This window comes from Cavia porcellus, unplaced genomic scaffold (genome assembly GCF_034190915.1).
Source record: "Cavia porcellus strain 051 isolate PalLab524CR breed Dunkin Hartley unplaced genomic scaffold, mCavPor4.1 scaffold_3, whole genome shotgun sequence".
In the NCBI taxonomy this organism is placed as follows: domain Eukaryota; kingdom Metazoa; phylum Chordata; class Mammalia; order Rodentia; family Caviidae; genus Cavia; species Cavia porcellus.
In genome coordinates this window covers 79,821,946-79,834,974 of record NW_026947486.1, presented here as the reverse complement: position 1 = coordinate 79,834,974, position 13,029 = coordinate 79,821,946, and the positions used below count along the sequence as shown (strand labels likewise).

At 35.9% G+C, this 13,029-nt stretch overlaps 1 protein-coding gene across 4 annotated transcripts in view; it reads right to left on the bottom strand.

Annotated features, from left to right (window-relative positions):
* Dock11 (dedicator of cytokinesis 11) overlaps nucleotides 1–13,029 on the bottom strand; it is a 169,199-nt gene that overhangs the window by 26,032 nt on the left and 130,138 nt on the right. For all 4 annotated transcript variants that reach the window (XM_063246315.1, XM_063246314.1, XM_013150173.3 and 1 more), the window contains 3 exons: nucleotides 11,108–11,323; nucleotides 10,929–10,986; nucleotides 2,492–2,598 (listed from right to left, as the gene is read on the bottom strand). In XM_063246315.1, the coding sequence (XP_063102385.1) occupies nucleotides 2,492–2,598; nucleotides 10,929–10,986; nucleotides 11,108–11,323 (381 nt within the window). The remainder of the gene's footprint in view (nucleotides 1–2,491; nucleotides 2,599–10,928; nucleotides 10,987–11,107; nucleotides 11,324–13,029) is intronic.

Below are 13,029 nucleotides of genomic sequence, written 5' to 3'. Positions count from 1 at the left end.
AGTTTCCATTGACCATTTCTTTGTTCTGAATATTGTGATGTATATACTATATACAATTCCTTGTGTAGAGACCAAATGATTTAATGACCTAGTTGCAGGAAAGGAACTAGGTTGTTAAATAAGTAATGTCTGCATATTAAATAAAACATACATGAACTAAGTGTGGTGGTGCATGCCTACAATCCCCGCGAATTGGGAGGCTGAGGCATGAGGGCTGAAAGTTTGAGCTCAGCCTAGGTAAATGATTCAGACTGTCCCAAAATAAAAATATAAAATAAAACTGCTGGGGGCATTGTAGCTTGGTGCCTTCTGAGTTCAACCCTCAGTACAACAAAAATGTATATATGAATTATTACTGAGGAATACAAACAAATTTTTAAACTACATTTACATAGTAAATTAATTACAGTTCTTGATTACTAAGAAAAGTTACTGCTTTCCTTGAGTGTACTAAAAGGGTCAAGACCATTTCTGTGAATAAGTTGGCACTGTCATTTGGAAGACAAGGATATAATTCAGCTATTGTGAACTATTAATCTCCCACAAAATCCTCAAAATCTTCCCACTGTTAGCCTGTTAAACCTGGTAGTCTCAGAGGTAGGAGGGGATGATTTAAGACTAACATTAAGCAAAGTTAATTAACTTTCCTAAGGCTTCACAGTCAACAATTAAGCTGGGATTCAAATTAAAGCAATTTAATTCTCTATTGTGATCAATAATTCAGCAACCATGTTTTAAATATCTACTCTCCTAGGTTTTGAGGATAAAAAGATACTAATCTAACTTTAAGAAACCTCACCGCCAAGTAGATTAATAAAATAGCCTGATACTTGCATAGTGCTCAAATGCTTGTGAAGAGCTTTTATGTGTATTGCTAAGGGATTAGGACAGTATCACTATCCTTCCTTTACTGATTTGTAGAACTAGTAGGTGAATATTCTAGGTTTGTCAATGGAGCTACACAAATGAGAGCTCAGTTAACATTTGCTTGTATTTTAAAAACCAATTCATAAAGTATTTATAAAATGTGTCATTATAACTTTAACCTTGTTGTTCATGTTTCTTAATTACAGCTTCTTAAAAATGTAATTAAATGGGAGTATAACACTTTCAGCTTCTCTGCTTTTGAGTATTTCTTTTTTTATGTTCCAAGTCTTTAACTGTGATCTTTTTTCCACAGTTCAGCCCTTTGTTCTCTGCTATGTTATTCTGTACTCACCCTGCTTTGGTTCTTAACAGCTCCCACATGCTGACTTCTACCTCGAGCTGTCCTTTTAGATTTGGTTCTACATTTCTAATAGCATGATGGTTATTTCCATTTCAATAACTGGACTCACACTGAAAATTGAATTAACCATTTCCCCTGCAAAACTACTTTCGTTAAGGTCCAAATCTCTTGTAAGAGCTATGTGACGCTTCCCTCGTTTGGCCAGCAAGTCTGCTTTCCTCCTGTCTGCACAGTTGTGTGCATCTCTCACTAGTCTGGTTTAGTCCCTGACCACTTCTTGTCTGCACAATTAGGGCAGCCTTGCCTCTAGTCTCTGCCTCCCATCCTACCCACCTGCCTTCAGTATGTCTACCCCATCACCATCAAATTAACTTCTCCTCTCATTGCTTCCATTGTCTCATCATCTTGTTGAAAAATCTTTGAAGACAGCTCAACATTGTATTGGATAAAGCCTAAATTTTCAAAATTTTTCAAAATGTAGTCTCTATTACTCTCCTCTACGTGAACCCTCTGGGTTAATCAAACAGATTCACTTACTGTGCCTCAAGCACAACTGTGCTTTCCTGCCTCAGCCTCTATTTGCTGCTCTGCTCTGGTGAAATGCCTTCACAGTGTCCTCTGTCTTCAAGCCTGCATCTCATACTATGGCCCCTGCTTGACCTCAGCATAAAGGCATCTGTCTCACTTCAGACTTCACATGCCACCTGCTGCTTATGTTATTTGAATGGCACTATTTTGCCTGTTTCCATTCACAGAGGTATATTATCTCTTCGGGAGTCCTTGGAGGTAAACGATACCATATTTAATTATTTTATAGCTCTTACATTATCAAATTCAGAGCCTTGCTCCTAAATAAAGGCTCAATAAATCTTTGTTGGCTGAATGACAACTGATGTTGTTTTCTAACTATCCAAAGTATAGGGTGGGAACATTTACATTTTTAAGTGTTTTAATACACACTTTGCTTAGTTGAAATGAAAGATAATATTTATTCTACTTTGGGGGAGATTTCTCCATTCATAGACTCTAATCTAGTAACTCGGATGGTGATCTGAGAGTAAGAAATGTTGCAATTCTGATACTAGATGACAGGAGCACTTCCAAAGGCAAGGGCTTTGTGTTCTGAACAGGAACATCACTGCCTGGGCTGGTTTAATACTTCAAAGTTCATTAATCTTTTAACATTCAGGTAGCTGTAGTAATTTTATATAAACTATATGAATGAAATGTGTATAACTGGCAATGCAGGTCCTTGCATCTTACTTCACTGTAATGGACATCCATCATTCCAGCATCTTCTTTCATTGCTCCTTCTTCATCTATATTGGGAGTAATTTTCTTGAAGGCTGAACATCCACTAGGGAATAATTCTGTGTGAAAAAAGCAATAAAATATATTTATAAAAAAGTGGCAAATAACAGAAAGCCTTATAGGATTGGCAATGTTCATATAAACATCTTTTTGTAAGGATTAAAGTCATAAGTACAAGTTTCATTTACAAATAGTGAAAATTATATAAATGATTCCTATTCATTACATAGTCTATCAGTTTTTTTCCCAAAAATGACCCCAAAGTACTTATGAATAACTCTCACTCTGACCATGTACTATCTTCAATGGTTAATACAGATATTTCCCTAGTATGATCTAAAAATTTTTATTAAAAATTTTTATTCTATGTACATTGTGGTCAGTCATCTAAGCAAGCAAGGAGGCACTCAGTGATCTTTGGTAATCATCTTGGTATTTAACTTTATTGAGAAATGGGAAAGGAAGTGAATTGTTGGATAAGGCCTAGCCTAAGAATTGTAAGAGAAGCAGGAAATAAAACCAACGACAGGGATGAAGCATTGTTGGAAAAATAGGACTGGACATTTGAAGAACCAAAGCTTCTGGAGTTAGATAGACCTGGCTCTACCTCTACTTGTGTGGTTTGGGCATATTTATTACTGGGATTATAAAAAGATTTATCATCTATAAAATATGGGTACTAATAGTTACTTTATGAGCATTAAATGGAATTTAAACTGTTTTGAACACAGTTTAGCATATCCAAAGTACTCAGTGAGTTATAATGACCCAATAAGGCTACCAATAAACAAAGGTAGAAAAAAGGTAGAAGGGTAGAAAAATAGTTGTTGTCAAATTGATTCCTATGGAGAAAGTGCACCTAAGCTGAATAGATCTGTGTAAGATTGTGGACCAAATTGTTACTGTCGAGCAAAGGTCTAGATGTAGAAGGCTGTGCAGTTGCCCTACAGATTCTGGTCCAAATATTTGCTGTGCTACCTCTTCCCTTACCTAAATCTCCAGTAATTTTGGACTTCAAGAAAAACTCAGCTTTTATAACAGACTCAGTTAGCCAGTACAAAAGTTTCCTTCTGATACTGGCTGCAGAAAGAGCTGCAGAAAGTGATGTTTGGAAGTAATGACCTTTACTCTCACACATAGGTGTCTGGTTATATTTCTGGGGTTAGAGAATGGGGAAGGAAGAAAGGAAGTTGAAGAAATCAAATCTCATATTAAAGAGATTTCTCAGAAAAGGTCTTACGTGAGGGCTTAGATTTTTCCAACTCATCTCACCTAAATGAAACTAACTAGACATATTTTCTTTGCAAGATGATTAATAGAACATGAGTTATCAAGTAAGTAACCAACTTCTACGAGAGACACTATGGATGTGTGGTGGAGGAAGGTTTTTTTTAAACAGTGAGTTACTATGTAGCTGGCTTCTAGTGGCCTCAAGCAATCCTCCTAAGCCTCCTGCATAGCTGGGAATACAGGTGCATATCACAGTGCCTGGTGCCAAGAATCGCTGTTATGATAATAATAATAATAGTAATAATAATAATAGTAGTAGTAGTAGTAGTAGTAGTAGTAGTAGTAGTAGCAGCACTGGATATTGAACTCAGGGCTTTTTCACTGAGCTGCATCCCTAATCCTTTTGAGATAGGTTCTTGCTGAACCCAAAGATTAATTTGGAGTAAACTTTTAAGAGACAACACAGGGAGTATAGTCAGTGGGTTTTCATTAAGAAAGTGAGGTAGAAATAAAATTTGTATTTAGTTTGATACACAAGATTTTAGTGCCCCATTCATTCAAATAAGTTAGGTATAAGGCACTGAAGATAGAAAACGAAACTTATCTTCACTTCTGAAGATAAGTATGCCTACCTGGTCTGTTATAGACCTAGAGAGTTCTATTCAAAGTACTAGACCAACACAGGCTGTAATGATAGCTACTGAGGTAGAATACAACTTAATTCTTGGAATGTTTAATGTTTCACTGACTTTGAGGACCTAAAGCTGGTAGTCTGATCATCTATTTGGAGGATAATAACATGCAATGTAGCACCTATCGGGGATCTCCTTCTGAAAGTGGTGGTTACTGTTAACTTTCTATTATCTTGTTTTTAAGTTCTGTACAGTTTTCAGTGTTTTGTTTGGTTGGGTCTCACTTTGTTTGATTTTACTGTATCAAATGACATGGGCAGCTATTTCTGCAATAGCGGGGTGTATTACGGTAGCCATTTTGTATTTACTATTACTTGTTTTGAAGTCATTTATTGCATTTATTGTTTTATGTTTATTGGTTCTATTCTGTTCTGCTTTGCTTAATTTTTACTATGTCTGAGGGTATGTGAAGCTATTTTGAGGACAACAAGAGACATTATAGTGTCCATTGTTGATTTCCTATTATCTTGTTTTAAAGTCCTGGATTACTTACACAGTTTTGTTTTGCTTGTATTTATTGTTTAAAATAAAAATTACAAAAAAGTACTAGATCATAATAAGACAAGGAACTTGCATCAGAATGTAAATCAATTCCTCCTTTCCTTTGTCAATAAAGTCTTCTTATGAAAAAAAAGGCAGCTAACTTGAATAGCCCAGTTTTTAGGGGCGCAGGTGTTTTACATTCAGGACAGTACTACTTATATTGCAATGAACACTTAATAAACAGCTCTTAAACTAGTAGCTAGTCTATGTAACACTCTGAGTGCACTAGAAATTTTTGAAGTTTTGAATTTTTGAAAGTTAAGAGAAAATATCTCACTGAATCACCTCCAAGAAATCATGGATTGGGCAATAAAAGAAGACTCAAGACTGGAACCAAGAGATAAAGTTGTCAAGTAAAATCTTAGACTGTAACTTGTTATTTGAGTGTTCTGTAAAATAAACATTTTTAATAAATCCCTACTTGATAAATGAGCAATGTCTTGCAATACAAATCGTATGTGACACCAAATGTCACATGATTATTACTGAGCCAATGGTTCTCCTCTCTCTCTCTCTCTCTCTCTCTCTCTCTCTCTCTCTCTCTCTCTCTCTCTCTCTCTCTGTCTCTCTCCTCTCTACCTGCAGAACTGTGGGTGATCATCTCCCAAGAGCAAGAGGTTATGGAGGAGATCCCGTCTACAAAGAAGCAAGACATATAGGCAGAGGAATCCTGCACTTCAAAAGAGGTTAGGAAGATGTTTAAAACATGGGAAAGTGTAAAGTTTCGTAGCAAAGCTCCACCTGAATAAGTCTGTGGCAGTGAGAATGAGGAATCTGTTTAATGACATGTAACGTCACATTTCCACAAAATCCTCAAAAGGAAGTGAAAGAAAGTGTTATTGGCTAGGTTCCTTGTTATAGTTGAACAAAAAGAAAAAGATTCCATTGAGCTGAGAGACAGCAGTACTTGCAGCAATGATAGTGAAAGTTCTCATACACAATAACCCTCCTCTCTCTTGGCTCCCTCACACCAGCCATAAAGGTTTTTAAAATCAAAGACAGGTTAATATGCTTACTTTTCTTTATTGTTTTGTATTATGTTATAGTATAATACTAATTTTATGTAAATGTTTTTGAGTTGTAGGATGGAACACCTAAGGTTCCACTATTTCTTATGGGGGAATTTGCTTCAATATAAAAATACTTTGTACTACAAGCATATTATACTTGTGGGACAATTTATGCTGACACACCAAGGTTCTACTGTAATCTTTATCAAAGAGGCCAAACCTTTAAGGGCTCAGACAGTTAAGCTCATAACTGGGAAAAATTCCTGTAGATTCAGAAAGAATTATTTAAATTATTCCCAAATCCAGATATTTTCTAGAATGGCACGATCCAGGGGAACACAAAGATATAGCATCTTGGAAGTGTACCCTGGTATATATTTTAAGGTGAAGTAGGTAAAATGATGCTTTATCTCATAAGAGGTCAACATCCACTTCTGGGATATATTCCCATATCATCCATTGTAAAGACTATTATGGATCTGTAGCTTCACAGTCCACTATTCTTGTTAAATGCATGAATTTATGTGCCTGATGGCCAGAGTTTCAGTCCTCAGTACTAACAATAACAACCCTTGATATCAGGCACTGTGATGTGCCCCTGTAGTTCCAGCTACTCAGAAGACTAAGATAGGAAAATGGCTTGAACACACATGTTAGAAGCCAGCTGAGGCAATATAATAAGTATGACACTTAACCTAGAGAAGAACATATCCTTTGCTCCTTTTTTGCCTAAGTTAGCAAAACCCAGATTCTCTTTTTGTTAGGGGCCTTAACAAAATGGGTAAAATTCTGATTCTCCTTAGTCCTGGAAAGATTTTCAGATGAAATTGGCCCAACAGTATGAGGCATCTGTTTGAGGAATCCAATGTAGACCTAAATAGCCTTATGCACAATAGTCATGGAGATTCCCCTACTAATCTGTCTGATATTTGACCTAGTTTCTTAATTTCACCCCTCATCACTGTTACTTCTGTATTTCTGGACACTGTCCTAGGAAAATCAATATGGAAACTGTTCAGGTCAAGATCACTACCTTGAGTACAATTGATCCTGTAAAAAAAAGTGTGAGGGTTTTGATGATGTATTAGTCTAACCCTTGATAAAATATGACTGCCAATCAGAAGAAGCATGAGAGGTTAGGGTCTTGATGGAAGAGTATGAAGGGGGAAAGGCTGTAGCTGGAAGAGAAGAGGGGAATAAAATGCTTTGGGGAACTTTGGCGATCAGAGATTGAGTACAAAGACTCGAGAAATAGCAGTATTATCTTAAAATGAATGAGAAGAACAGACCATGTGGAATAGGAAGTTCCATTTTCTGGGTTTAGGAATCAACTCACAGGCCGGAAATTTTGCTGAACCTACGATTCTTGGTGGCAGTGGAAGAATCTAGAGACTTGATTCTTGTCTTCCCTGGGGAAAACAGTTGTGCCTTCTCTCAAGAAAAGTAATGTCTAACCCATCTACCTCCAGAGAATGAGATCCAGAAATTTTGAGGTTCTCAGACCAAACAGAAATGAGAAAATTCTGGCTTAGCTTTTATTTTGTATTTTGGGGAATGGAAAGATAAATAAACACTCAATATCACCACTTAGAGATGTCTTAGGTAAAAGAGAAGCAAATGACAATCTGTGAAGTCTCTTTGGCAGAATGAATGAAACTCAGGGTACAGTAGAGCAGTCTGAGAGTGTGATGGGGGCAGAGAGAAGCACATGTGTCCTCTTCTCCTTTCCCTGTCAGTTCAGTGCCTCAACCAATGAAGAGAAGAATCTGAAAGTGGTCCTGCACCAGGTGTTATGCTTAGGCATTACCCAAACGATTTTTTAAAAAGTCTAAATAGAACATCTGCTTCCAACGGATCAGATGATATTATTTTATTGCATCTTGATTAAAATGTTTTATATTGCACTCTAGAAAGAGCTTAGAAATTTGATAAAATAGAAAAATGTTGGCAATGGATGTATGTCAGAGATTTGAAACATACTCGCTTCATTTTATAATCATTGTAAAAGAACACATAGTGATAGAAAATAAAGGATTGCAGAGTTGCCCAATTATCTTTGTTATAGAAGCTAGCCTTAAGATTTTTGTCTTTCTAAACACAGGGGATTGAATTCTGAGTTATACCTCCTTAAACCTTTCTTTCTTTGTAGTGAGACAGGGACATACAACGTTTTCCTGGCTGGCCTTGGACTTGCCACCCTCCTGCTTCAGCATCCCAGAAAGCTGGGATTACAGGCACATGTCACCATGTTTGACCAGTATTAAACTTGCTTACTTTTTTTCCACTTTTCTAGTTACCTATCTTGCCAGACTTATTTTTTTTTCTGGTACTGGGGAATGAACCTAGGGCTTTTACACTAAGTTGCATCCCTAGCAATTTTTAAATTTTGGGTGAGTACCTCGTTGATTTTTCCAGGCCAGTTTCAAACTTGTGTTCTTCCTGCCTCAGCCTCCTGAATAGCTGGGAGAAACGTGTGCATCATGGCGCCTGGCTTAAATGTGTTTAAAACTTTTCCTTTTCAGTTGTGTACTCAAATGGATTTTTATTTACTCTGTAAACATTCAAGTTTTATCTAAATTTCAAAAACCCACCGATACTAGTGGATTGTGGAGCTCTTACACTGAATGGCTAGGTAAGCAATTTTTTAACATGTTAGTGGTCTACCTTGGAATAATTATCATAGTTTAGTCACCTAATTAACACAAGAAGATGGTTTGGATCATATTACTCAATGAAGCCAAGTAGAAAAAAGCCCGAGGATTTTTACTACTACCAATTTTTTAGATGAAAGTTTTCTGGTTTAAGCATTTTCTCAGTTTAAAACTAGATGGCACTTATAAATACATACACCTCAATTCAATGTTTAAAAAATGTAAAGCAACATTTTTTCTCCTTGAAGTCTGACTTCTATAAAGGATAAATTCTAGTAAATCTTAAGGATATTGCAGAATAATTAAGTGACTAATTAGAAACACTATTTCCACTTATCAAAGCATGTCACAACTTGGTGGTTGGAGTAGCTGCCTTGTGCTAATGTCTAAACATCCATAGTAAGAAATTACAATTTTAAAATTTAAGGATAATGGTGATAATTCTTGTTTTTACGTAATTTTAAGGTTTGTGCACTGGTATAAAAACCAAAATAGTCTAGAAAAATATGTATTATTTTTTGGTATCAGGAATATAACTCAGCACTTCACATTTTCTAGGCAGGTGTTGTGCAACTGAACTATATCCCTGGACCTAGACGAACATTTTTAATATACTTACCTAATTCAAAATTTTAAAGAGTAGAGTTTTATACTTAGTAGACATAAAACTCTCATCAGACTGCTACTAATTATAAAGATGAGATACCATTAACCTAATTTCTCTGAAAGATACATCTAAATCATATTAATATTGTATTTAGGATTCTTATGTTTGTCAGTGTATTTGGAACTGCAGGCATTCAAGTTTTACATTTATTTATTCTGCAGTTTTATAGGCATATCAGTGACACAACTGAAAAAACCTCAAATGGGTCTTACTTTGATAATTGTTTTCTTTGTTTTAAAATCACAGAGAGTCTAGGGATGCAGCTCAGTATACAGCACATGCTTAACATACCTGAGACCCTGGGTTCAATCTTTGGCACCAAAACATAAACAATAATAAAGCAGAATAAAACCAACCATGTACTAAAAGGAGAAAAATAAAAATATACCAATTTCAAACATTTGACCATCCAGAAGAATTTCAGTACCAAATATATTGTCATTTTAAAATATAAGTGAAATGAATCTACACTTTAATCATGATATTGAATATTCTTTATGTGAGTGCTATATAAGGCAATCAAATACTGAGATTTAGTTGTTAAATGAGAGACACAGTTAACAGTAGGAATTCTTCAACTGAAACAAAACAAGCTTGTGTTCCCATCGTCAAAGCCAGAGCAATTAAGTTTCTTTTGCCCTGATGTTACTAATTTGAGAAGTTGCTTAAATGTTATGATAAATACTGGGTGATTTCTTTTTTATTGTTGTTTTGCTGTGGTAAGCCAGAGCAATTAAGTTTCTTTTGCCCTGATGTTACTAATTTGAGAAGTTGCTTAAATGTTATGATAAAATAGTGGGTGATTTCTTTTTTATTGTTGTTTTGCTGTGGTTGTTTGTTTTTGTGACAGGGTCTTCCTAGGTAGTCCAGGCTGTCCTTGAACTCACTATGTAGTCCACACTGGCCTTGAACTCATGATCCTCCTGCTTCAGCCTTCTCAATGATGAAATTACAAGCGTGTGGCACCATGCCTGGCTGATAGTGGGCGCTTACTCAATTACAATTTTCACTACCAATCAGTTCTTAAGCCTAACTCCATTGTTTTATTATCTGAGTAGTTATAACTACTATAGTAGTCAAAAATATTATTTTTGGAAAGGGAAAGTTTCAGGCAGATTTCCAGAATTAAGAGTCTTTGATTAGGAATCTAAAATTGCTGAACCCTGATGCCCTTGAAGAGCACAAATCCCATGTAACAAGCATATGTCACTGTACTTAGATAAGTGTAAATATCTAGTCTGTGGGCAGTTCTTGGTAAAGTAGAGGAGGAGGAGTGGAAAACAAATGATTTGGAGCTTCCCAAGAGCCTAAGAAAAATTCAATTTGTGGCAGTCTTCCAGGGAGACAGTCTGAGAATATAAACATTGGCAGCAGGCCTGGCCCTGTACTATTTAACTTGTTCTTGTAACCTCCTATGAAAACAGAAGGCAAAATTAACAATCCAGCCTTTTTTTATAACAACTTCTGTTCAAGACTGAATGAGGATGAACATACTTTTCAGAGCTCAATTACATCACAATCACAGTTGCACCCTACAGAGATAAAAACTACTGTGGTAACTGAAATTTCTCCCATCTCAGAACAGAAGTATCTTACTCTTTCGGTGAAGGAATTCTGCAACCAGAGCTGCTACATGGACATAACACATCGCAGCCTAAAAATAAAAACAAAAACAAAACAAAACAAAAAAGAAAAAAATAAGATGACAAAGAACTGTCAGAATGTATTCAAGAGGTTTTGAAGAATCTTGTTTAGAACAAACTTTAAGTAGTCACCTCTGAAAAATCTCCGTTTTTTATATGAATCTTGGCCATACTATCGAGCCAGGTTTTCCTAAGCTCTGGGGTGCTGGCATAGGACTTGGCTAAGCTATACTGGAGGTCAATTAGCATTTCAGGGTCTTTCTCATGCTCCTTCATTTGGGCAGTGGCCATAAGAACCGTACGGATCCTCTTCGTCAAATCTTTGACTTCTGTGGGAAAAGCAGTTGCCTAATTTCAAAACAAACAAACAAAAAATGTTTAGCACTATTACTGATGTACTCTAAGCTTCAGCATCCAATCCTGGGAACATATCATGATTTTTATTTGTTACAGTTCTAGGTACTGTAATATATGGGACACATCTCAACAGTTTTAAATTAGTTATATTTTAAAATACATACAACAGAAACAATTAGTCTGTTGAAAGTAAAAGTTCATAAAATTCTTTAAGACAGATATAGACAAGGATTTCCTGAATAGAACCCCAGTTATATATGGCATAATATCAAGAATCAACAATTGGGATTGTATCAAATTAAAAAGCTTCTCCACAGTAAAGAAAGTGACCAAGAGTGTGCAGAGATGACTTGGAGAATGGGAAAATTTGTTTTTCAGATACTCCCCAAACAGAGGGTTATACCTAGAAAATATAAACAGTAAAAAAGAATTAGATCCTCAAATAAATGACCCTATTGGAAAGTGGGCAATTGAAATGAACAGATACGTCTCAGAAGTACAAATGTCCAATATAATACATGGAAAAAATGTTCAGCATCTTTGGTTATTAAAGAACTAAAAATCAAAACAATACTAAAGATTCCATCTTACTCCCAAAAGGATGGGTATTATCAAGGACTCAAAAAACAAAAGATTTTAGAGAAAAGGAACCGTTCTACATTGGTGAGAACAACCACTATGGAAACCAGTACAGAGATTTCTTAAAACACTAAAATTAGAAATTCCATTTGACCCAGCTATACCTCTTCTGGCTATTTTCCCAAAAGAGCTAAATACATGATACTGCAGTGATCCATACGTACCCTTGTTTACAGCAGCACAACTCACAACAGCTAAATCGTAGAAGCAGCCTATATGCCTATCAATACTAATAGATAAAGAAAATGTGGTATCATTCACATAAAGGATAACTGAGTAATTTTTAGGAAAATTGACAGATCTTGAGACCATAATACTAAATGAAATAAGTCAAATATAGAAGGTTAAGTGTTACATAGTTTCTCTAGCATGAAAAACCCAAAGTATAAGGACTTTAAAGAGCAAAACGAAAGCCATCTTAAGAAACAGGACAGACTACAGAGATGGCAAAATTTAGGGAAAGAGGAGGAGAATGAGTGTGGCAGCTGGGAAGTAAAAATTATAAATATGCAATACGTATATATATATATATATCAATCCTCTAAGCTGAATATAATCTGTATGTATCACAAATATATATTAATTTTAAAAAATTAAAAATAATACATGTAACTACTCCAAGCTTCAAAAGAGCTAATCTTTTACTTCTGTGATAATGAGGATTGAACCCAAGACCTGTACATCGAGCTACATCCCCAATCTTTGTTTTTTTTTTTTTTTTTGTGGAACCAGGGATCGAACTCACGACCTTGTGCTTGCCAAGCAGGCTCTTATGCCGCTGAGCTAAATCCCCAGCCCCCATCCCCAGTCTTTGTTTATTATTCTTATTTTGAGACTGAGTCTCACTAAATTGTTGAATGGCCAAGTTGGCCCCCAATTTGTGATCCTCCTGCCTCAGCCTCCCAGTGTTCTGAGATTATAGGTTTGAGTCACCACACCCAACTCAAGGGCTCTAAATTTGGTAAATACAAACTGTTCTAGGCCACGAAGTAACAGATGTACTTTCATAACACATAAAGCATGACCTTTGGAGCTAGAAATCTGGTTTTAAACTCCAG